Genomic DNA, 24832 nt, shown 5'->3' on the forward strand with positions numbered 1-24832 from the left:
GTTTGCTGTATCGTGCTCTAACGAGGACACACGAGTGTCGCGTCACGTTACACGACAGCATTCATTGTCGTGTCGCGGTTTGTGCCTTTACGCCAGGCGATATTCCCAATTGCCCAACATTCTCTCAACGCATGAGAGTGATTTCAGGGCAGTATCGAGCGAGCGTTCGAGATCATAGTGGGGTTTACGTATGCGCCTTTGTCTTACGGTGCCGTCGTCGGAGCTATGAATGAGAGTGCGTCGCTTTTTTCCCAAGCAATACATCATCATACTTAAGTGGAAAATTATCACGCCGCGTCCGCGCGACGGAAAGCCCTGAAACACGGGATATCAATAGAGAAGAATGCAATCATGCCGCTCCACAATACGCGCACCAAAGCGAGGGACGGTGGTTGCTGTATCTATTGATGCCCTGCCTGCGTAGAGACGAGGGCCCTGGAGGCAGCGGCAATCACACGATCCCCGCAGCGCATCACGCACAGCACACCCAGCAACAATCATGTAATATAAAAAAGTAGACTTTGGAGTCATGTTATGTTCTCATACACCTGATATAACTACTGCTCATACTCCATGCCTCGTCGCTATCAATCATTATGCAGTATCATAAACCCATAGCCGGCAACGCCGAGATGAATACAACGCCTATCCACACCAGACAGTAACAAGAACAGTGATAAGATGTGATACAAAGAAACAGACGCAACAGCACTCCTTCAACGTTTCCGCGGCTTTGTATGCAACAGCGAGAATGTGCCGAAGCGCCGCAGCTCAGCGAGATGGTGTATTCGACTCGGGAAACGGATGCGCAGCACCCGCACCTTTCAGATTTCTCCTCCCCTGTCGCCGTCTCCAAAACCCCAATCTTAGTCGATGAGAGAGAGAAGAGTATTGGCGAAGCTAAAACGCAAAGAAAAGCCAGTAAGTAATTGAACAATCAATGAAAGAGGGTGACTGGTATCAATGATGGAGATGGAAAGAGACACTAGAAAATCATCGATCGAACCTGCTCTCTGCGACCCGGCTTGCTTGACTCTTGCGTTCGCGGCCGTGGCGGCGGCGCATGCGACATGCGAACATCCTTAAGAGGTGGAGTCGGCGCGTGCGATTGAGTGCGGGCGTGGCCCTTTACCGGACTTGAAGGCGTGGACTTGATAGAGCCCAGTATATCGTGCGACTGAGTGCGCTGATGAGAAGGCCGGCGGTTAACGCTCGGTGAGCTCGTGACCATGGGATGCGACTTGGTTGGCGAGATTGGCGCACCAATCTGCGATCGCGTAGCCTTCTCCTTACGCTCCTTCTCGAGGACCATGGCCGCCCAGCCCTTGTTTTGAGCAATGTCCTTGCCAACGGTCTCGGAGAGCACCTTCATCCAGGCCTCTTTCTGTTCCCGACTGTCGGCGTAAAAGTCAATGACCTCACCGTTAGCGAACCGTATGCGGAAGCCCTCTTCAACGAACATATAGCCCTCCTCATCCTCGGCGAACCCGGACTTGCGCCGACCACCGGTCTTGGTTGCGGATGGTTGCTGGAGAGCGCTCTTGTCATCCATGAGCTTCGAAGCTTTGGCTAGGTTGATGGTAGCACGCGGCTGCCGTGTGGACTCGTGGTAAGCCGTAAGCTTCGTGCCTTCCAAGCGGAAGAAACGACGTCGCCAGTACTGCAATGAATGTTAGCCATGTTTACGAATAATGTTGCAGGCTTTCAACTTACTGGACAGTCACCACCCTGTTGGCTCAGTGTACCTTCGAAGCTGATGTCCTTGACTTGCTCAGCCTCCTTGAGCTCGCGAATGCAGGCATTCATGCTTTTGGGCATGTCAGAGTCCTTTGCGTTCTTGGGTTTCGGGACGTATAGCAGCTGAAGAGTGAGCTTGCCCACCCGGTAAGGTGGGCGGCGAACGACACCTCCGCGCTTGCTCTTGACACTGCTGGCGCCAGTATTATCGACGGCCCACTCATTGAAGCAAGGAATGTCAACAGTCAGCGGACGGCCATATGCTTGGTTCTCGTGGTTGTTGAGGCAAACATAGGCACGGGCGAAAGACCCATCAGGTCCGACGAGGTCATGGAGCAGGTCCCAAGCGGTGGCCTTTTGATTGCGCTTGGCAGCAGCTTGAGCCTCCTGCTGTTCCTGTTGAGCAATGCGGTCGGCTTCCTCTTGCGCTTTGCGTTCCTGCTCCTTTCTCTTCTTCGGCGATGAGAGAAGGTTCCGGAAGGCAGAGTGCGACTTCTTGTGGTTGACGGCCTTGGCTGGCGCGGCAACAATCTGAGGGACGGCTGGAGGCTCCAGCTTGGTCTGTAGTGTGAGCTGGAATTCGAGATCATCCATGACGACAAGCTCAAACTCTTGTCCGATGGGAGCGGATTGGCCAAGCTCCAACCAAGACGTTGTAACGCAGTGCAGACCGTTGTCAAGTGTCAACTGGAAGTGGGTTCGCTCGTGCTTTGGTAGCGGAAGATCAAGGTCCTTGACACCGACGACCTTGACGAACACGAGACCGCGTTCCTCGCCCTCTTCAGGCTCACCGTCATCTCCCTGTTCAGCGACTGAGTCTAGACCACCAGCAACAGCAGATTCTTGGCCAGGAAGAGGTGGTGCAGGACCCTCAGAGGTTCGAGTACGGCGACCGGATGCTGTCCGGATGCTCTTCCTGCGAGGCTTGCCATTCCAAGGCTCCTTTGTCCAGGCGGGCTTACGTTCGGCGCTCGTCTTACGAGAGACAGGCTTGGCAGCTGCATCGCTGGTGGGTTCGGTGGGGGTAGGCGGCTTCTCGTCGCTAAACTGTCGACTACTGGCGACAACGACTTTGGTGTTTTCGCGCATCAAGTATCCTTTCTGCTCGGGAACAGCATCGTTAGCGGGACTGTGCCTATAAACAAAGCCTTCACCTGACATCTGGCAGGCCGCGTCGGAGGCGGCAGCGGAAGATGTAGGGAATCTGGCGGAGGGGGGAATGGGGAAAAGGTTCTCTACCTTTTGTGACTCAATGATGTTATCAAACTCCTTGTCTAGCCCGAAGCTGAGATCGTTCGACTCGTCACCCAGGTCGAGATCACCGAGCTTCAGAGCTAGCATGCGGTTCTCCTTGGTGGTAATGCTCACTTGCGTATCGTCGTCATCGAAGTGACCTTCTTCGTCGGCATGGCCCAACTCTAGGCTCATTGACTGGCGCTTCGGGCTGCGCTCAGGGACTGGCGGTGCATGCTGGCCACTAACCTGGCGACGCGTAGCTGCCATGTCAACCTCATCAGGGATGAGCGACGGGCGAGTCTTGAGCTTTCCTCCGGCACCCCGGATTGTAGCTTCCCGTTGAGGAACCTCTGGGGCGTTTTCCTGAGGCGGAGGGGAAAGAGCCACTGGATGCCGAATGACAGAGTCTGGGGTACCAGGCTCCTCAGACTCGGAACCGTCCTCCTCTGTCTCTTGAGCTTCAGGAGTAACAGGGCGGCGGAGGAAGTCGCGCATGGCATCGAGCTTGGGCGCGGTATCCAATGGACTGGCAACAGTCGCGAAAGAGGCCTTTAGAGGGTCCAAGCTAAGATCCATATCTTTACCTTCGAAAGTAGAGTACATCTCGTCCTGAGGCGCCTGCTTCTCATCTGAGACAGGAGAAGAGGGGGCAACGACGGGTGTTGGTGGACCGGATGAGTCGATGGTACTCTGGGAAGTAGGCTGCTCTTCAGGCTGAGGCGAGTACTGGCTGGTATCGTCTTCGTCGTCTGACTCCTGGGGCATAGGGTGCCGGATGACAGACGACTCGCGCTCGTAGTCCTCGAGTTGAGAGATGGAACTGCCATCTACATCGGTGTCATCGGCATGATCGCCTTCATCTGGGTTGGCATAGCTGTAAGCGTCGACAACGCTGTCGGCCTCGCTGGCGGAGACACCCGAGACCTGACGTGGATGCTCATCGAAGTTGGAAGAAGCTTCACGCGACGGAATAGGAACATCAGGGTCGAGGTCAGCGAGATCGCCATAGCTGCGCTCGGGGCTGTACTCTGGCTCAAACTGGCTGTACTCTTCCTCTTCCTCATCGTCGTCCTCGCCGTCCTCGAAGTTGCGGCTCTTGACGCGCCGGAGGATGGACTCGCGAGAAATGCGCGGGATCTTGGGCTCGTCAAGCGTTAGCTCGGACTCTGTAACGTCGACTTCTGCAACGTCAACTTCGACTGCCTTCTTCTTGTTCTGCATCTCCTGTGTTGGAGTGCTCGTATCGCGGTCGTCATCAAAGTTCATCAGACGCAACCGGTCCTCGAGCGACATGGACACCTCGCGCATGTTGAGCAAATCGCTCTTGGAGATGCCAGCTGCTTGCGGAAGCTGAGGAAGAGAACGCCGCCTGTCGCCAACTCGCTCTGCGGCAGCGGACAGGCCGATGCTCGAGTCGCGCCGGCGGTTGGGGCTGCCTGGTATGGCGGGAAGAGGAGGAAGCGGTCTTGCGTCGCTGTCGGAGGCTGTTGACCCCATGCGGGAGCCATTGGTCGTACCGTTGGGACGGGCACTGGGCATGGGACTGTTGTCGCGACCTTCAAAGACATCGTCGTAGAGATCGGTGAGCGAAGTGTCGGCAGCCTGCGGGCTCATGTGGCGCCAGTCCTCGGGCAGCACGACGGGCGTCTTGTCTGTGTCTTCTAGGGAGGCATCGAAGCTGTCGTCCTGGTCGAAGCTCATCTCCTCCTCTGTCTCGTCTTCGGAGTCGTAGCTGCCGTCGCGCGACATGGTGGCGACTGAAGGGTCGGGCGTGACCATCTCAAACTCGGTGATTTGAGGTGGAGCTGTGTCGAAGGTCACACTCTTAGCATGGCGGCGCAGCGGGCGGGGGGTCTGGTGGACGAGCTCCTCGTCATCAGACATGACAGCGCTCGAGTCGCCGTTGTACTGTGGGGAGTTGAAGCGACCGTTGCTGACGAGCGAAGATTTGGTGGGCGACATGCGCCCCTCGGACGGCGAGGGCTTGGAGGGTGAAGCGAAGGAAGACTGTGTGGGCAGCTTCGCGGGCGACGTCTTGGAGGGGCTGAGGATGGGAATCCGTGTCTGGCTCTCGGAGCGGGTGTGGTGGTGGCCCTTGGCCGGGCTCTCGACGTCGTTACGCATGCCGTGGAGGCCGCTGCCGCCATAGGCGTTGCCCTGGACAGCGGTGCTGAGTGGGCGTCCTGCGGCGAGCGGGCGGTCGAGCGGCTGGACCGAGTTGGGGTCGTACTCGTGCTTCTGCTCGCGTGCGAACATGCTGCTGTTCTTGACGCGCGACTGCTTCTTCAGGTTCTCGATCGAGTTGCGCTTGGGCGAGAGGGGCGAGCTGCCCTCGTACTCGTTCTCCGACGTGTCGAAGCGGCTCTTGGGCGACGTGGTCTGCTCCTTCCAGAAGAGACGCGGGCTGTGAGTGAATGGCGACGAGTCGCGGAAGGGCGAGCTCTCTTTGGTCAGGATGATCTTCTGGGCCGGGTTAGCAGGCAGGCGAGCGAGGCGGGCGCGGGCACCTACCTTGGTTGTCTGGTTCCAGCTGGGAGAGTTCCTGCGGTGCTCATGGGGGCTGATTTCCGACAGGGGACGGCCGCTTCCCTTTGTGGGCGAGGAAGTGGGCGTCTTGTTGATGCGCAGCGGCGACACCTGCGGGCAGTGCGGTCAGCATCGCGCGCGCCCGACGTGAAACAGGCGAGTGCAAAAGGAAGTACGATGATGCTTACCGCTTCGTTGCGCGACATGTTGACTGCTACGTGCGCTCGCGCTGGGTGCGTCGTGGTGTGGACGCCGTGCCGTGCGCGGGCTCGCACTCGGGCGGACTGGGTCAAGAACGGGCTCCGTCGAGGAGTCGTGCAGGCTCAGCGGAGAAGGGCTGCGCGCTGAGGGGAAAGAGGCAGGCAAGAAGCGAAGGGCACCGACAGAGCGCGGGGGCAGATGTGCGATGGAGGAGCGGAGGAGGATGTGTGGGCGCGCGTAGTATTGATATGGCTGGGGCCGCGGGTGCTGCCCAGTGTTGATGGCCGGGATGCAAGCAAGGCGTCGGTGTTGGGCGGTTGTCCGGGCAACGTCCCGCTTATCGGCTGCCCTGTAGCGCCTCGAATTATCGCGCCATCGCCTGTGCAGCCCGCACGCCAGCGCGCATCCTTTAGTCAAGGTTTGGCCTAGCCGGCGCATGCTAGTCTAGCTGGCCGTCTGAATTCCATCCTGCCTGTAGAGCCTGCCGTTGCAGCCATGTTGCGCAGAGTCTCGGGCGTGTGCCCCTTCTGCCAGGTGCAGGCCCTTTCACGACGACCACCGCCAGCCCACCACGTCCGCCCGTACACGCAGCTCCAGCGCGAACGCGGGGAGCGCCATGGCGCAGCCTCTTCACGACCCCCGCGGCCCGTCCGCGGGCGTGACCATCCCAGGCCGTCGCGGATGATGCTCTCCGACGACGTCGCGCGCGCCGCAGACAGAGGGCCGGCGAGGAAGCCAGACGCCTTCGACTTCCTCAACAGGACCGAAGCACCACGGGGCCTGCAGCGCATGCGCGAGCAGCGAGAAGCCCGCGGGAGCCGCCCGGCCACTGGGCGCGACGACGGCAAGCGGCGCACGCGAGCAGAGCCCTTCCACGCCCTCAAGATGCAGAGTTCGCTGCACCAGGTGCCCTACAACAATCGCACCGCCGTCAAGCGCCAGCTCGACGAGTACGACTCGTTCGACAAGTTCCCCCTCGCCGAGCCCATCCTCCGTGCCGTCAACGATGCCCTGCCCGGCCTCGAGTACCGCAATCCCACCCCCGCACAAGCCGTCGCCATCCCCGCCCTCCTCGGCCTGCGCAAGGCGGTGCGCGCAAAAGTAAAGTCGACCAAGAGCGCGCCCGAGTCGTTCCTCCTGGCAGCCGAGACGGGTTCAGGCAAGACGCTGGCCTACCTCCTGCCCACGCTGGACGCTATCAAGGCCGAGGAAGTGCGCGAGAAGGACGAGGCTGAGGAGCAGGCCCAGAGAGACGCCGCCGAGGCCGCCGCCCACGAGCACGACAAGAGGACCGACATGTTCGCGGCCGAGGAGCCTGAGATCAACAAGGCGGTCGACCCAGCACGACCGCGCGCCATCATCCTCGTCCCCTCCGCCGAACTCGTCGCCCAGGTCGGCGCCGTCGCAAAGTCGCTGTCCCACACGGTCAAGTTCCGCGCTGCCCCAATCTCAGCCAAGATGTCTGCCACGGTCATCCGCAACCAGCTCTTCAACCCCAATGGCGTCGACGTCGTCATCAGCACGCCCCCGCTCCTCGCCAGCATCGCCGAAAGCAACCCAAACATCCTCGCCCGCGTCACCCACCTTATCTGCGACGAGGCAGACTCCCTCTTCGACCGCTCCTTCAAGCAAAGCACCACCGATATCCTCGACCGCGCGACGCCTTCCCTCAAGAAGCTCGTCCTCTGTTCCGCTACCATCCCAAAGTACCTCGACAAGTACCTCGCAGACAGGTTCCCCGACATGCAGCGCCTCGTCACACCCAACCTCCACGCCATCCCGCGAAGAGTACAACTAGGTGTCGTAGACGTAAACAAAGACCCCTACCGCGGCAACAAGATGCTGGCCTGCGCCGACACCATATGGCAGATAGGCAAAGCATCCGTCGACTACGACCCCAACGAAGGCAAACAAGCCATTCCCACGAAGCGCGTCCTAGTCTTTGTCAACGAACGCGAAGACACGGAGCAAGTAGCCCAGTACCTCGTCAAGAAGGGCATCGACGCCCTCGCCTTCCACCGCGACACCGATCCCTCCCGCCAAGCCAAGATCCTCAAGTCCTTCACCAACGACGCATCTGCCAAGGAAGCCGAAGACAGCGAAGAGAACAAGGCGGAATCGCCGAACAAACGCACGCTCCCCAACACCAAGGTCATTGTCACCACTGATCTGGGCTCAAGGGGTATCGACACCGTCTCCGTTCGCCACGTCATCCTCTACGACGTCCCACATACTACCATTGACTTTATCCATCGTCTGGGCCGGACTGGGCGAATGGGCAGGCGAGGAAGGGGCATCGTCTTGCTTGGACCCGGTGACCGAGCGGATGTAGTCAGAGAAGTCAGAGAAGCCATGTTTAGAGGCGAAGCTCTGATTTAGAAAAAGATGGATATGCGTAACGACTTCAAAAGCTTCATGTACTATATACTGTTCTTCTACTACGAGTATCTGCATCGCAGGACTGTATCTATGCTTGTCCACGACATAATGACATTGATGAATGTGCCAAATCCAGAAACACGTGCTAGTGAGATAACATGATGCCAAAGCGCGGCCTACTACATATGGTCGTTCCCACCAGATCATCGTTATCAGCACGTCCCACGCTATTTCCGTCCTCGCTAACTCATTCGGTCAGCGCCATGGGATGATGCTCTGCAAGCCCGCTTGTGGCGTTTTTTCCACTTCAACCCCGCCCGGAAGGGCTCCCGTATGGGGCTGCTTGTTTATCTGCGACTAGTGCCTGCGGGGTTCATCGTTGCTGCATGGCCTGGGTATGTATGTAGTGTGTTGTGGTGTGTGTTGTTTTCTTTTTTTCTCTTTAGGTTGTTTACTACCTACGCTTACATGCGGCCACCATCCACTGTGGGGTCTCCGTTGTTTGTGGTTTGTTTGTGATGGAGGCGTCGTGATGGAGGGGCGCGTGTGATGTGACTATTTGGGCCGTGTCAATATATACGCACAACAAACATGTTTGGATGGAAGAGTCTAGGTTGCCAATGTGATGTACAAGTTTTGCCCTCTCGGCTTCATATGTGAGTTTCCCGTCGCCTTGGAAAGTAGATAGTAGGATGTCCCAGACCGTGATAGCAAGATAAGCAGGATAAGTGAGAAAGCATCCGACCCAAACCCGTAAACACCGCATCCCCCTCCACAAATTCAAACACCCATGCCCCATCGCAACCCCGACGCAACCCAGTCTCGCACGCGAACATCAAAGATTCCTCGGTCCGCAAAGACTCGTCTTCTCCACTACGAGTTCCAGACTATCTCCGCCCAGTCCACAGGCGTTGAACCTGCTCTTCCAGCACCCACCTCCCTCGTCCGATGGCGACTGAAGTTGAACCACCTTTGCATTGAGTTCTTGAAGGTTCTTTTCCTGAAAGGCCTTGCTCAACGCATCTTTGGGTTCTTTCTCGTGGCTGAGTTGGATTTGAAGGGCGCGAGCTGCGCGGTTCGCGGCGGACAGGGTGGTGTAGATTTCAGGGCGGGTGTGGGCGTGGTAGGCACGGATTGGTTCTTGGGTTGGGGGATCGGGGGAGTCGGTGCCGGCGTCGGATGAGGAGGAAGAGGACGAGTCTTCAGCGTCGGCTTGTGTGATTAGTTTGAAGAGGCGGACAATGTAGCATGTGCTTGAGATGAACGACGTGCCCTTTATTGCCTGTAGGGTCTGGTTTGCGAGTGCGGATACAAGGTCGCGCTGTACCCAGATCTTGAGGTGGGAGGTGTTTGCGGGGTTGTCAAAAGGTGTGATGGAGCCAGTGAGGATGGAGCATCCGTGTTCGTCCCGATTGTTGCTCTTTTCGAAGATAACGTCTTTCAAGAGGGTGGTATTGCTATGGAACACTTTTTCGGCTTGCGTGTTTGCGTCGTCGAGGCTAGTGAAGGGTCGCACGGTGATCTCAGTCGCTGAGAGGGTGCTTTCGACCTGCTCGCCCTGCCAGGTCTTTTGAAAGACGGAATATTCAAAGTAAGGCTGTGCCTCGTTGGAAACATCAGGGAGGCCATTTAGTTGTAGGATCTCCTCATTCGTGTCTATCGTAGTCTCCAAAGGAAGCAGACCTGGATCGGTTGTTGATACGGGTGGTGTCGTAGCAGTCTTGGTGGCGCGTACGATCGTCTTCGCTGACGAGGTAGGATTCAGATCCTTCATTGGGAGATCATTCCCTTTCTTTACGATCGCGACGTGTTCATCTACAGGATTGACATCAGTGGTCTTGGAAACAGATGATATACCAGTAGTCGCATGGTCTAAACTATCGACGTCCATCAATGTACTGGCTTCCGGTGACTGTTTCGAACCTCCAGACATCCGAATCATTGATTCGTTCAACGATTTCTCTATCTGAAGCGTAGAAGCCGCTCCGTGGGGTGCGTCTCCTTTTTTTGCGGGGGAACAAGGCATGTCGCTAGTCTTCGTAGGCACCTCACGCGAAGATGTTCTCGGGGCTACGTCTGAGCCAGGGGTAATACCATCCTTTGATGCTGGTATTGCACTACCTGGACGCTTCGAACCAGTGGTAGAGGTCAGAGTAGGCCTCTTGGATGCTGTACCGGTGATTTGTTCAGGCCCATCGGAAATGATGTCCAACTTTCGCTTTTGAGTTGGCTGTCCAGGAGCTGACGAAGCAGATTTGGAGTCCGCTGCATCCGCCTTGGATACACTTGGTGTGGTTCTCCTGGAATTTGAAGCAGATGTTTGTGCCTGATCCTGTGATCTTTTCGCTGCTTCAGGCCTCGATACCTTCAAAACATCTCCTGGGGAAAGTGAGTGCTTCTCAGGTGCTGCATCGTTCGTAGCGGTATTGTGGTTTTTCCCAGGTATTTGAGCCGTCTTCCTGAATTTGCTGACTGGAGACGTCGAGATCGGACTTCTTTTGGCAATTTCCAGCTCGTTTCGGCCACTAGTCCGAGCCTTTGAAGATGGCCCACCCGTACCATCATTTCTTGCATCCATCAAAGCCAACTGGAGAAGACTCATAGGCTTAGTAGCAGGTGAGGCCTTGTGAGTTGACGCATCATTCCCGTAACCTGGAAGCGTACTTGCATCCAACAGCTTGCGCGGTTGGATTGCTGCGCTGGGCGAAGAACCTTCAATAGCGGCGCTAGGGGGTAAGGGGTTTGAGCTGATCTGCTTTTGTACACTACCATAGGTTCTGATATTTGCGATAGGTTGCTCAGTCTCTTGAAAGATCGAAGTTGGTTTGCCCTTAGTCGTTGACATCGATGGACCCCTCACTTTAGGCTGTTGATCAAGGCTTTCTGCTGGTTTTGTCTCAGATACCGCAGCGGGTCGTTTACCACGGTTTGTATCGCTACTGCCGGTCGACTGCACAGGCACTGAAGGTTGTCGGTTAAGTGGTGCAGTGAGACCCGTAGCAACGGGAGATGCGCGAGCTGTTGCGACGGATTGTTGTACATGCATAGATGGTCGCTTCTCCTTGGTATTCGTCTTTGTGCCTTTGAATCTTCCCAAAAGCGCGTTAAGACGGTCTTTGTTCAACTGCTTAGTTGGTAGGTTTGTTGAAGTAGACTCAATCCTCAAGCTGGCCGGAAAAGAGTCTGGTTTTTCTAGTCCCCAGGATGGTCTTGGGACGAGTGATCTAGAAAGATTGCCATGCTTGCGGTCATCTTGATCGCTCTCGTCGCTGCCCTCGATATCGCTCTCGTCACTGCTCGTGACAACGAAACCGCCCTTCGTGCATGGGCGCTTCGCGGTGCTGGATGAGGCAAACGGCTCACTCGGACGTCTCTTGGCTGTCATGTTCTTCGTCTTGCCCACTTTGCTATCAGATCTTTTGTGGGTAACGGTTCCCATAACGCGCTTGTGCTGTCGGCGAGAAGCTGAGGTCTGAAGTTGCTTGCGTTTTGCAATCAAGGTTGGTGAAGAGAGCACTTGGCGAGATCGAGGACGGCTGCTTCGAGACTCACTGCTATCGCTTGCCGCAGTCTCAGCAGATTTGTACGCAACAGGCTTCTTGCGCCGGCCTTTCTTAATTAGTGGTATCGGAAGTTTTGCTGGCTCGTCTTCTTCACTTGTTGCATATCCAGCGAGCTGTCCCAGGGATCGAAGGCCTTGGGTGGACACTGCCTTAGTCGTAGAGATTGACGGCAGGGCAAACTTTGGTGGGTGAGAGGTTGGCTGGTGAGCCTTGTCAAGTTTGTCATGAGACAGGTGATTGCGCTCGATAGCAGAGCCCTCATCGACAGGGCCCTTGAACGAGGTGAGAGAACCACGCGTGAGCGCCATGACGGAAGACCGATCTTGCTGACTGTGATCTGCCTGTTCCAAGAGCGACTTCTTCAGTTGAAAGTTCGAAAGAATGGCATCCGACCAAATGAGAGGGAGTGGGTCACATATGGAGAAATCATACGATCGGGCGGTCCGAGGAAGTCTTTCCAGGCTTGCTGTTTCCCGGGGATGTCCTGCGGCGCCAGAGAAAGCGGTACTGTCGGCATCTCCGCTGTCATCGTACGAGGCTCCAGTAAGACTAACAGGCCTTTCATCGGGCGATGGAGTACAAAACAGTGGAGATTCGGTTCGCTCCCCGGTGTGGCGCCTTCCAACATGGGTAATGGCCATGATCAAATAACATCTGGTCGATTTCACCCAATTTACGTGATTACTACAAGGCAACGCTTGTTTTTCACTGGAAGAGTGGGATCTTGTCGTCTCCCAATACCCGACAGAAGCCCAACAAACGCCGAGGCGCTTGTACAGCACCTGTCGGGCGGGACATGGCTTTGCTGTCAGGCAACACTTTGGGCCTTTTGAGCGCAAACAGCCATGAACCAGGAAGAAGCGATAGACGGACCAGGCTGGTCCTATCAAAAGCGATCAGTAAGCTTCCAGCCTCACTGTGAGGGCCTCGTATCCAATGGCAACTGCCAAGATATGGAAATGTTGTTGGAAGCAAACGGAATGCGCTGTTCAATTCATTTCCCGGTATGACACTCTGTGCCGGACTGGCCGAGAAATCACATATGCTTCGGAGCGCTATGTGACAAATGTATGCCTAGGTTACTCACGGAAGTGTGCTCGCCTGGATCATGGTAGTCATAAAGCAAGTCGTCCCGATCGAATATCATGCCAAAGAAAGATGATTAACGAGCATCGGTTCAAATCGCTGACTGTAACACCTTTCGTAGAAGATACCTAGGTAATTGCTTCTTGATTACGAGATGCTAGAAGGCGCGTACCGAACGCGTGTCGAGGGTTAAAGGCGGGGCTGAGGGAGGGCATTGAAGCAACAACACAGAAAATTCACGATGAGTGAGTCGGTGTCGATAGTAAACAACGCGAAATTGGATAGTTAGGGCTTCGCAAAGGCGACGACGACGGGCCTCGGCGCGACGCGTGAAAGACCGAAGCGTCAGCGCACCATAAGAGATTCGCAGCTGACTAAGCTGGTGGGTCCACCTCGCGAATCTCCAGCCCTCGTCTTTCTGACCTACTAATTAGAACTGTCGACGCCCGTGCGAGATCGCTAATCTTCAGGGCCATGGCAGAAGGAACCGCACCAGCTGCTGAAGTACCGGTCTCTGACAAGGCGTTGCGAGATGTGGCCAAGAATGTGGCGAAAATCTTGCCTAATTTCGCGGAGAAAGAGCCTGCAACTGCTCTGAAGTAAGGACGCAAAGTCCGTGAGCTTTGCTTTGTCGATGCCGAACCCCACTAACGTCTGAGTAGAGAGCTTCGTGTTATTCTCGATCCTGCTTTGGAAACTGCAGACCTCCCAGAACTAGAGAACAGCCATCGAGCAGCCGCATCCAATGCCTTGTGCGCAATCATTGAGTACTGCGCGACTTCCGACTGCGCCTATGCACGGGAGGCGATCCTAGATGATTCCATATGGATGCGAGTATTCAACATATATCTTCAGCGGTCTGGAGATGCAAAGGGCAAGTCGATGAGGCAGATGCTCTTGGTCCTTACGGGTGTCATTACTAAAGATCAGAGTGCGCGTGCAATCGAACTTCGGACACGAGCTACGACCTCATTCCTGGACATCATCTGTGAGCGAGAAGACCGCATCAAAGTTAAACCAGCTTTGCAAGGCCTTGCGCATTTCCTGCTGCGGGATGTGATTTCCATCACGGATTTGGTCAGTCTGTTCGACGAGCAGCTGAAGCGAACATCAGATGCCATCCAGGGGCCGGTAACTTCGCGAACAGTGTTCACATCCTTCCTTGCCTGGGTCGTGCATCATGATACTTCCCTTTCAGCGGGACACTTGATTAAGAACTACTTACTACAGGCTCGCCGTCTCGCAAACTACGACGAACACCCCGACGATGGCTTAGTCTTACCTCCCTGGATAGAGCCGGTGATGCAGACGTTGCGCGACTGGCCAGACCGGATCCAGGAGTTTAAGACTCACGTCTTCCCTCACTGTTTTCTACCCAATCTCTCTGAGTACCTAAGGTTCCTCGCATATCTCAATTTCGAGTCCCATGTTCCGTATAAGCATGCGTTACCCAGCCAGCTTCGCCAGTCCGGCAGGCGCACATCATCTCTTGGTGGACTAGAAGAGTTCAGAATACTCCTAGCAGCGATCGCAACTGGAAAGGAACTCAACATCGTAAAAGATAATGGTAAGTGGATGTGATTGGCATACATCAATAACAAAGGCACTCGCTCATCTCTGTACTAGATCATAGAGCTCAAAGCACCATCCAAATCCGTGACGGGGCGCTCTATTTGCCGGACGACATATCAGGAGCCTGGATGGCGGACTCGGAACCAGAAGTCAGGCTTGCAGGCATGTTCCTGGGCGTGTATTCTACTTCTGTCACGAAAGCTATGAGTGGCGGTATTTTGCAGGCCTTGAAGCGCAACCTCCCCCATCTTCATACCGACACGGATGCAAATTTCCGCCGGGAGGTGCATGGTTATACACAAAAGCTATTTGATCGTCTGAGAGCTAGTACAGCTACTCTAGCAAAACCCATCACGAAGGTTACTTCTTCAGACCAGAGACGCCTCCCTTTCCCAGCGACAAGCTCTAGCCCACATGTTTCAATTGCGCGGGTTCCGCGACAAGATTCACTTTCTGAGTCCCTAGCTTTCATCACTTGGTATGTGCAGTTCCTTGAATGGGAGCTGCGCCCAACTGCCTCTTACCAGAGCCGCATCACCGCACTACGGTCCATCACCATCGTATTACGATCTGGGATAGATCCTGGGGTACCGTTTACCAGTCTCTCAAAGTCTGCGCAAGGTCAGCTAAACTGGGCTCACGGTCTCCAGTTCGGAAACCAGAAGCTGTGCCGAATACTGCTCGATTTAATACTGGATCCTTTTGACGATGTTCGAGACGCGGCTGTATCGGTCTTGCAGCTATGTCTAGTTGCGCTTCCGCAATACGATAAGAAACGCATCATGTCAATGATTCCCCGATTCGTTACGAGAGCGGAGGCTACCATGCTCCGAACAGGGCGAGCGGATCAAGCGGACGGTGTTGCGCGTGCTTACGGGATGATCTTTGCGTTGGCTGGCGATGATCCAGGTGCCCCCACTGGCGAACACTTCTCTTCCAAGCAGCACCTCTTCGAATATCTGAGAACACAACTCGACGAAACGTTGACTCTGACCCGCAGCGATCTTCCACGAGCCGTCGATGGTCGACCGGTACATGGTACATTTGCTGCATTACGATATGTGACCGATCAACCCGATTTTTACGCGTTCGTCTCGAGCTTGCCATCTGATCAGTTTGCGCACTGGAAAAAAGCGCATGGGGACATCGTAACAGGCATAGAGAGTCTGTGGTCCTGCGTCTATCACGTTCTGTGTGCGGATGCACCGGAAGGCCATGTTCCTGACGAAGTAGAAGATGAGAGTAGCTTAGACACTAAAGAGATTCTGAGTTACTCATGGAGAGGATTGAAGGAGGCTAGGTATTGATTCCTCGACTACACAGCCGACACTGCTAACTTCATCAGTGTGCTTTTACGAACGATCATCCTCAAAGCTCCTGTAGGTGACGGTGACAACGACCTTGTGACTCCAGAACTCTTCGAAAAGCTCGGCAGACTCTGCTTCACTCAGCTACTGGAGCTTCGTCATCGCGGTGCGTTTTCGACAGTCTCTCAGACATTTGCAGTCTTCTGTCGCCGCTGTGTCTTGTCGAACATATCCACATTACGTGCTTTACCAGAGATGTGGTATCAGGTTTGTACAGCCACCGTCGGCGTGATCTGGAAACTAAAAGTCTCTAGGAAACGCTACGATCCATCCAAGCAAAGTCAGACGCCATCACTCGGAGGTCGGCGGGCATACCAGCAGCCATGTCCGCTCTACTGGCAGCTGAGCCACAAACAGGAGGCAAACTCTTCCCTCGAGCTATCAAAGATCTTGTCGCCGAAACTCTCGTGGAGGCGCAAAGCACAAATATAGAAGAAAGCCGTCTTCCTCAGGTGCATGCTCTGAATTGCATCAAGGAAATATTCACGACCTCGAAGCTGAGTATTGCATCGGAGACGTACATCGGGCAGGGTCTCGAGCTTGCTGCTAAAACTCTAAGCTCGCCCATGTTAGTGACACTTACACAGACATTACAGTTTTTAAGCTAACGCGCACTCAGATGGCCCCTTCGCAATTGCAGCTTGATGCTGTTCAAAGCTCTGATCGAACGACTACTCGGCAGCGACGAAGCTCAAGACTGGAAAGAACGAGAGCGAGCCAAAACGTCTCGGTTCTCCTACGACAACTATCCCAGTCTCGTGAAGATCCTGGTTGAACTGCTTGAGCCAAGCGGCGATCTCAAAATCATGGAGACACCCGAGAGTGGCAGTTCGCCAATGGATCTCCATGGTGCTGAAGGCGTGTTTCCCGCTCTCCAGATCTTGCGTCAGGCCCGGCCGCCGGGAGATCTTACCAAGATCCGCGGCTTGGTAAGGGACTTACTACCGAGCCCGCATTGGCATATGCGAGATATGGCGGCCAGAACATATGTGTCACTGGGCACTACTAACGAGAGCTACCATGAACTCTCTCCAATTCTAGATACGGTTACCAGCGATCACAATGAACAGCATGGGAGGCTCTTGGTAGTCAAGTATCTGCTGAGGAAGCTGTTGCGAGACGAAGTCCAATGCAGTGAGTGGTGTCGGAAGCAGAAACTAAATGTTCAGCTGTTGACCTCTGACAGATTTTAAACACTTCTCATCGTTGATGCAGCAGCTCGGCCAACACGCAACGAGTTGGTACATTTCGAGTGATTGCCCTTTTGTACGAGCCGCCTTCCTTGATGTTGTGAGCCTATGCGGCATGGCCATGCTGCAAAGAGCGACCGCTGTCACAATACTTGGTGCGTGGATTGACCTCACTACGTCCATAGCCATTGGACCGGAGTACAATATCGGACCAAGTGATCACCACGGTGATGATCTACTCAGGACATCCCTCGCACAGGTATACTTCGTTGACCGGATCATTCTGCGTGAAATTTCGCTTCACAGCATGGTCTCGGACGATTATCAAAACATTGGCGATGCGCTCATGCTTCTCGCAAACGAGGATCCGGATACCTGCATGGAAGCTCTGGAAGCTCTGGACTCCATATTACAGATGCAGACATCCAACGGACTAACCATTCCATTGTCGCTGGTCCTAGCGCATATCCATCGTGTAGTCCTGGAGGCCTGCGACCCAGAAGTCATCTCGAAAGCGCAAGCCGTTCTCGCCGACGCTCTTACCAAGGACCATTTGAAAAGCGACTTCTTCAGCCTGACGATGCAAGATCAAGTCATGCTCACCTTGACAAGGTTGGAAACACAGTGCGTCCATGGCCCACCATCAAATATGCAAAGCGCCCTGCATCTTCTAGGCTCATTCCTCGACCATGCTTACACCAGCTACTCACTCCACCGTGACGAGGTTCTCGCCCGTATCGCACGCTACATTCGCCTGCTACGCATGACAACCATCGATACCAACCCCTTCGACACTCGCTATGCAGCCATACAATCCCTGTCCGCGCTCAACTCCATCTTCTCCCTGGCCCCCAAAGGAAAAACAGGACCTCTGATCCTTGGGCTGGCCATCGTTCTTTACGACCTCCTCAACGACGATGACGACGAAATACGCGATCTAGCTGCCTCCACAGCAGGCATCCTCCTACGCTCACAGGGCGACCGACTGTTCAAGAACACGGTACCGATACTGACTACGCACCGTCTTGGGGCGTACCTGGTATCTGCATTCTCGACGTCACGATTCCTCGCCAAGGAAGCAATACGCCGTCTAACCAACACGCCCTCACCCCATCGTCTCTTCTCCACGCCATTCGCCAACACTTTTGCACGGGAGAGGAAGGAAGATACGTCGCTTTTTGCGCAGGAGAAGCAGAATTTGTACAAAGACGACACATTGGACACTATGCTGTGGTCGCGCATTCTCCTCTCCCTGTCTGCCTCTGCTGTGCCGCTGAGCCTGCGCACTGGGCTGACCAACTGGGTACTCGACGGTCTCACCGCACTCACACAAACAGCCGAGGGAGAAGGTGACGGCGCGCTGGGCTGGAGTACCAAAGCTGAGGTGTTTACGCTCGGTATGCGCATCTTCTGTGCGAGTGAAGTGGTGATGAGCTGGGGTGGTCAGGAAAGGGTAGAGGTGGTGAAGAGGGCGAAAGGGTTTGCCGATGTGGGTATTGAGAGAGGCGTTCATGGCCTGTGGATTGAGAGGGTCGAGAGGGTCTTGAACAAGGAAGTGGTGCGCATGCTACGCAGGGTCAAGGGAGGACTGTTGGAGATGGCAGGGTAAGCTAGAAAACGCATAATTGGTGATTCAACACGCCAATCCGACAATGAAAAGTATCTTTTGCGACTGGATGGGATAGAGTTGTATTGGACGTCCACAAGAATGACAACAACAAGCTCACTACGCGGAAGCTGGAAAAAAATCGTACACTACCGCCGATAGAATACATTCACAGCACTCTCCCCCACACTCTTACTTACACTGCCATATTTTGCCTGCCAGGCAAAGAAATAAAGCAGCGCCGCGAGTGGCTGTCCCACGAGACAAAAGCTCATCCAGAAAATCATGTTACCTGCAACCCTCCCCTGGATCCATTTGACCTTTTGGATGACATCTGTGAGCGCAATGAGCGGGATCTGGAACATCATGCCAGCAAAAGCTACGCCAATAATGTTGTGTGTGGGGACGCCGACGAGCAGTTCGTGCAGGACGCCAGAAAAGAGGAAGACGAGGATCTGGGCCAGGGCGGGAGGCACACCGCGGCCGACAAGAGGTGAGTAGATGTGGCGGCGCATAAAGTTGGTCACGGGCTTGTTCCAGGTAGTCCAGTAGGTGCGGATGGACGAGACGTTCCACCAGTCGCCGTAGAACTCTCGGTCGCCGAACCGCATGACTTCGGCAAGCGCATTGAGAGCGGACTGGAAGAGGGCGAAGAAGCCGCACAGCCAGCAGAAGACGCTGATGGTGGATAGCTTCATGACGCGCTCAGCAATGGACGTAAAGTTCAACGTGAGGATCTTGTCGAGCGAGTTCTGCAACAGCGGCGCGGCGTATTGGGCGGAGGCGATCCAGATGACGATGCTGAGACCAGCGAGTTCGGCCAGACGTTTGAGGACAAAGTCCCAGCGGATCGTGTCGGTTCGGGGGTAGACGGGCTGGTAGACGAGGGTGGGTGCCCACCAGAAGTAGCACAGGTTCTTCATGTTGATGTTCTGCGGATATGGGCATGCTTTGTAGAGCTCAGGCAGCGGATCGGCCTGCTTGGGGTGCAGGTAGGCATGGCGGAGGTCGCGGTTTGTGAGTGCGTAGGAAGCGCACTTGAGGAAGACGATGACGGCGTGCAGTTCGCAGAGGGTGCCAATGCCCGGGTGGTAGATGTCGTAGTAGACGTACTTGGTCGCGATGTAGAGGTTGGCGACTGCGTTGACGCTGTGGAAAAAAGCGACAATGTACCACGTCGAGTTGAAGCTGCGCAGGGCGGCGGCGTAGCTGGCGGGCGTGTCTTGGTCGCGTTGGTGGGAGATGCGGGCGTAGGCTCGGTCGGCCTGCCAGGCGGCGGCGAGCTCGATCAGGTAGGTGACGAAGAGGTGGGCGGGGACGAGCAGGTAGAGCAGCAGGCCGGTGACGACGTCGGAGCGGCGGTAGTCGTGGCAGGACAGACAGATGAGGACGCCGTACTTCTGCAGGTTCACGATCATCAAGCGCAGGTTGGAGACGACTGCAGTGGTCAGCGATGTGCGGCTACTGCCGGGAGTGGCGGCGTCGTACTCAGGACCAAGATCATGAGGTTCCTGAAGCCGACGAAGCTCGGCATCTTGTCTGCGCTCTCCTGGCTGAGGCACGAGGTGCGCGACGCCGAGTGCGTCGCAAAGACATGGCGGTATTTGGTGTCGCGCGCACGCTTGGTGGTGCCATTGGGAGTGGGAGCGGTCTTTCCGCGGTACACCGGGGAGCTGGCGTGCTGCATGTCGAGGGCAGAAGAGGCGGCCAGTTGGGTGAGGGTGGCCATGGCGGAGGGTTGGGCGCAATGGCTCGGGCGGAAGCAACTACAGCCAGCGAGGGACGACAGAACGAGGGCGGCGGGGGATTTGTAGTCGGGATAAGCGCGCCATGGCCGAGGGTTCTGGCACAATGGCGATAGAGTTATCAGGGCGTCGCGGGATTCTGTTGGGAGTCTGGTGAGCGGGGATCTGCACGGTGATGCAGCGCGCCCAGGTGTCGAGTGTGGCGCTGTGGCTGCGCTGTGGCCGACGTTCCCACGTCCAACGCGACGAGGCACGCGCTTCCACTGCACACAACACCTGCGCAGCACCCCGACTCACCACCGCGCACCCGACGCGCCCCCCATGGTGATCGAGTAAACGGCGTCTTCGGCAGCAGCACGCCATGGAGCGCGAATACCATCGTCCGGACTTTGAGGGAGGCTTGCGGCCCCGACCAAAACGTCAGTATGCCTGTTCATCATGCGCAGGATTCATAGACTGACTACAACCGCAGGCGCCGTGACCGACTATGGCTCGACGACGGTCCAGTGGATGCGCAACCGCCGCCCGCGCTACAAGAATGCGCCCGCGCCAGAGATGGAGCGGCCGAGCGCCAGCTACATCGTCGACATGCAGCCGCCCGCAGCACGTGTCGCCAGCGCCGCCGAGTCGATACCTGCCAAAGCCGTGCATTCGTCTCTGAACAAGGTCAAGCACCCCATCAACGTCGTCAAGTGGACGCCAGAGGGCCGCCGCCTGCTCACGGGCTCGACCAGCGGCGAGTTCACGCTGTGGAACGGCATGGGCTTCAACTTCGAGACCATTATGCAGGCCCATGAGGCTGCCATCCGCGCCGTCGAATACACGTCCACCGACGACTGGCTCCTGTCAGCCGACCAGACCGGTGTCGTCAAGTACTGGCAGACCAACTTCAACAACGTCAAAGAGATTCAGGCCCACACCGAAGCTGTGCGAGGCCTGTCCATCGCGCCGACCGACACCAAATTCGTCACATGCGCCGACGACACCACGCTCAAGATCTGGGACTTTGCGTCGAGTACAGAAGAGTCGACGTTGACAGGACACGGGTGGGAGGTCAAGTCGGTCGACTGGCATCCGCACAAGGGACTGCTAGTATCAGGGTCCAAGGACCACCAGGTCAAGTTCTGGGACCCGCGCACAGGGCGCTGTCTGACGACGCTTCATGGACATAAAAACCCAATATCAAAAACCATGTTCGAGCCCGTCCAAGGAAACATGCTAGCAACATGCGCCCGTGACCACACAGCCCGCATCTTTGATCTCCGAATGATGCGCGACGTCTTACTGCTCAAGGGACATGAGAAGGACATCATCACCATGGCATGGCATCCCATGCACAAGAACCTGTTGTCTACCGGCGGCGTCGATGGTAGCATACACCACTATCTCCTCGACGAGCAGAACCCTCCCGCCGGCGTCGCACCCTCGATATCGCCCTACGACGCCGCCGACTCGCAAAACGCCCCCTCACAAACCATATACCCCGCGCACAGCCTGCAATATGCTCACGACTTCACTGTCTGGACCATGGACTGGCATCCGTTAGGCCACATCCTCGCCTCGGGCTCCAACGATAGGGTCACGCGCTTCTGGACGCGTCCACGGCCAGGCGACACCAACTACGTCAATGACCGTTACCACATTGGCCAAGCAGCAGCAGAGGCGCAAGGCACGTTCGACCGCGGTCAGGGCAGGCGGCAAAAGATGGAAGAAGAAGAGCAGGAGGCAGAAGACGAGGCCGAAGGCTTGGTCGATCAGAAGATGCCTTCAAAGAACCCAGGCGGTGGCTTCCTCCCACCTGGTCTTTCGCTGCCAGGACTCAACACAGCACCAGATGGCACTTCGAGTTCTCTACCGGGTATTGGGGGCACAAATCATCCACCAATCCCACCCCCACCAGGCGGTATGCCCTTTCCACCCCCACCAAATGCGGGCGGGGCGCCTATTCCTCCTTTCAACGGCATGGACCCCTCCCGCCTTGCACAACTCATCGCATCTGGCTCCCTACCACCCCCTCCTATACCCCATGGCCACGGACCTCCTCCACCAAACGCCAACGGAGCCCCTCCTTTTCCACCACCAAACTTTCCTGGCTTTCCACAAGGCATGCCCCCTGGTATGCCACCACTTCCTCCAGGCATGCCCCCTCCCGGATTCCCGGGCTTCCCTCCACCACCTGGCGGTATGGGTGCGCCGCCACCGGGATGGCCTGGTCCGCCCCCGCCGCCACAACATCAGCAAGGGTTTGCGGGTGGGCAGGGTGGACCTGCGGGTGTAGGTGCAGATGGTATCAGGAGAAGAGCGCCGTTACCGGATCAGCAGGATGCTTTGAAGGCAGAAATGAATCAGGGACGGTACCGAAAAGCAAGGTAGACGTATTTGGCGTTAGTGTTGACACCGGAATGTACGATCAAATTATGTTGGAAGTCAGTGAGCGTTTGTGTTACGTTAAGGGACAGGGAGTGACAAGTAAAAGGTGCAGTACTAGTCCCTTTTCTTCTCCAGGAATACCCAGATTGGCCATCTGCATTTGCGCTTTCGTACTGCTTGTGTGCTTCAAGACTCTTCATGTGCACCTTCGCGGCCTCTACGCTCTCTACATATCCTCCACCAACCCAGGATCCTCCATGTCCTTGACGAACTCCACCTTGGCCACATCCTTCAACTCCACATCTCCCTTCACCACCCTTTCCCCATGATTCCACAACTCATCCAGAAAAGCCGGAACAAAAGTCCCCGGGCCTCTGACATCCTCCCTCTGCGCCGCAATCTCTGCCGCAATCTCATAATGCAGCAAACCCGCGACAGCAGCCAACAGCTTATCCTCACGGTACGCAGCCAGATACGCAGATAGCGTGGTTCCCAACGTGCACCCACTCCCCGTGATCCTCCCCAAATACTCATGTCCATTCGCCACCGCATACGTGCGCGCGCCATCCGAAACAAGATCCGTAGCCCCCGTCATAAGCACAATTGTGCGTTCGCGAGCCGCAAGCCGGGAAACAATATGCGCCCTTTGGGGCAGCGAGAAGAGTGAAGCACCAGAGTCCACACCTCGCTGTTGCTGACTCGAACCTTCAAGCGTATACCCACTTGCACGTGCAACGGCGAGAATCTCGCTCTCGTTCCCTTTGATCAAGTCGAAATACCCGGCGCCGAGGAGCTGGGCTAGAGCGTCTCGTCGTACACTTGTTGCGCCGGCGCCCACGGGATCGAGGATGATGGGTCCGCCGGCGGCGTTGTACGCGTTGATGGCTTGTTGGTAGTTTGCCAGTCCATCGGGTGTCACGGTGCCCATGTTTACTACCAGCGCGCCACCTAGTTTAGACAGGTCGGAGGCTTCGGCGCCGTAATTTGCCATTATGGGGCTTGCGCCTACGCAGAGGGCGACGTTTGCGGCAAAGTTTTGGACAACGAGGTTCGTCATGTTGTGGGAGAGGGGGTTCATTCCTTTTACCTTTTTGGTTGCTGAGATGGCGGCTTTGAGGACAGAGGTTATTTCGTCGCGGGGGTTTTGGTGGTAGAAGTGTGGGAGTGGGGATTGGGGGGCAAAGGGCGGAGCTGTCTTGAGGAGATGGGTGAGGTGCGAAGATGCGGCTTTGGGGTCTTGAGCCCCGATTATGGCAGATACGATGGCAACGCCGTTGATGGTCTTGGGGTTTGCGTTGGCGGGAGTTGGAGCAAAGAGTTGGTATATTATGCGTTGGGTGTTTGAGGCGTTGATGCCGCCGATGCATACTGTTTTGACTTTGTTCTCTGCTTCGGTGCCTTGATCGAGATAGTGCAGTATCTTCCTTGTTCCGGTGATGCCGACGATGTCTTTGGTGTTCTTTTTGGTATTCGTGGCATACATCGTGCCGATGCCTAGGTAATCTGCTCCTTGCTCGACGGCTGTGCGCGCTTCCTGGATGGACGAGACGGTGACACCGATGATTTTGTCTTCGCCTAGGATACGGCGGGCCTCGTGGGCGTTCATGTCATCTTGGCCAATGTGGACGCCCTCACAGCCCACTGCGAGGGCGACGTCTACGCGGTCGTTGATGAGGAGGGGGACGTTGTGTGCCTTGCATTTTTCGTGGAGCTTCTTTGCTGTCGCGATGAGGATGCCGGTGTCGGAGGTTTTGTCTCTGTATTGGACGATGGTGACACCTGCACATGTCGATCAACATCGTGGTATGTTGTATTACGGCTGACTAACCTCCTAGTAACGCCTGCTCAACCACGTCGACCAGGTCTCGGTTCCCGAGGATGGCCTCTGTAGAGTCTGTCACGAGATACAGCGAGTAGTCTACTTCCTGCCTAGTCATCTTGGCAAGTCGGCGTGCAGCTGGGGCAGAATGCTCGAGCTCGTCGTCGTTGAATGGGGGATGTTCGAAAAGCAACTAGCAGGTGTGACGCAATCTAGGCGCGGCTCGCCAAAGTCTGCGGCTGGTTTTGCAGGACCTGGTAGCGAGTGTCGACGTACTAAGCCACACAGGCTGCTGCGAGCCTTGGACCTGTTCAACGACGACTGCTGGGCGACCAACACGCTGGCCCACGTTGCTAGATGCGACATGGCTGGTGGTGTTTGCCGCGAGATGCGGGGCGTTCAGGGTGGATACAGGCCACATAGCAACTGTCAAAC

At 56.0% G+C, this 24832-nt stretch overlaps 7 protein-coding genes across 7 annotated transcripts; 3 read left to right on the forward strand and 4 right to left on the reverse strand.

Annotated features, from left to right (window-relative positions):
* Positions 1-985: 985 nt before the first annotated feature.
* On the reverse strand, positions 986-5705 carry J4E88_007685 (uncharacterized protein; the record flags this gene model as incomplete). Its single annotated transcript, XM_049401301.1, has 4 exons — positions 986-1660; positions 1714-5436; positions 5485-5610; positions 5688-5705. The coding sequence occupies 4 exons, from the start codon at positions 5703-5705 to the stop codon at positions 986-988; spliced, it is 4542 nt and encodes a 1513-aa protein (XP_049252985.1).
* A 676-nt stretch (positions 5706-6381) lies between these two features.
* MRH4 (RNA helicase) lies at positions 6382-8079 on the forward strand (the record flags this gene model as incomplete). The annotated part of the gene is made up of 1 exon (XM_049401302.1): positions 6382-8079. The coding sequence occupies one exon, from the start codon at positions 6382-6384 to the stop codon at positions 8077-8079; it is 1698 nt and encodes a 565-aa protein (XP_049252986.1).
* Positions 8080-8914: 835 nt separating this feature from the next.
* On the reverse strand, positions 8915-12207 carry J4E88_007687 (uncharacterized protein; the record flags this gene model as incomplete). Its single annotated transcript, XM_049401303.1, has 2 exons — positions 8915-11979; positions 12075-12207. The coding sequence occupies 2 exons, from the start codon at positions 12205-12207 to the stop codon at positions 8915-8917; spliced, it is 3198 nt and encodes a 1065-aa protein (XP_049252987.1).
* A 995-nt stretch (positions 12208-13202) lies between these two features.
* On the forward strand, positions 13203-18466 carry J4E88_007688 (uncharacterized protein; the record flags this gene model as incomplete). The annotated part of the gene is made up of 9 exons (XM_049401304.1): positions 13203-13327; positions 13391-14295; positions 14364-15600; positions 15646-15773; positions 15861-15874; positions 15922-16235; positions 16287-16596; positions 16738-16801; positions 16854-18466. The coding sequence occupies 9 exons, from the start codon at positions 13203-13205 to the stop codon at positions 18464-18466; spliced, it is 4710 nt and encodes a 1569-aa protein (XP_049252988.1).
* Positions 18467-18612: 146 nt separating this feature from the next.
* On the reverse strand, positions 18613-20192 carry J4E88_007689 (uncharacterized protein; the record flags this gene model as incomplete). Its single annotated transcript, XM_049401305.1, has 2 exons — positions 18613-19901; positions 19952-20192. 2 exons carry the CDS (start codon positions 20190-20192, stop codon positions 18613-18615), a joined length of 1530 nt encoding a protein of 509 aa, XP_049252989.1.
* A 377-nt stretch (positions 20193-20569) lies between these two features.
* PAA1_2 (Polyamine N-acetyltransferase 1) lies at positions 20570-22581 on the forward strand (the record flags this gene model as incomplete). Its single annotated transcript, XM_049401306.1, has 2 exons — positions 20570-20627; positions 20681-22581. 2 exons carry the CDS (start codon positions 20570-20572, stop codon positions 22579-22581), a joined length of 1959 nt encoding a protein of 652 aa, XP_049252990.1.
* A 223-nt stretch (positions 22582-22804) lies between these two features.
* J4E88_007691 (uncharacterized protein) lies at positions 22805-24763 on the reverse strand (the record flags this gene model as incomplete). Its single annotated transcript, XM_049401307.1, has 3 exons — positions 22805-24357; positions 24407-24590; positions 24674-24763. The coding sequence occupies 3 exons, from the start codon at positions 24761-24763 to the stop codon at positions 22805-22807; spliced, it is 1827 nt and encodes a 608-aa protein (XP_049252991.1).
* Positions 24764-24832: the final 69 nt, after the last annotated feature.

The sequence above is a fragment of the Alternaria novae-zelandiae genome, assembly GCF_023758075.1.
Source record: "Alternaria novae-zelandiae strain BMP 2774 chromosome Unknown scaffold_16, whole genome shotgun sequence".
NCBI lineage: Eukaryota > Fungi > Ascomycota > Dothideomycetes > Pleosporales > Pleosporaceae > Alternaria > Alternaria novae-zelandiae.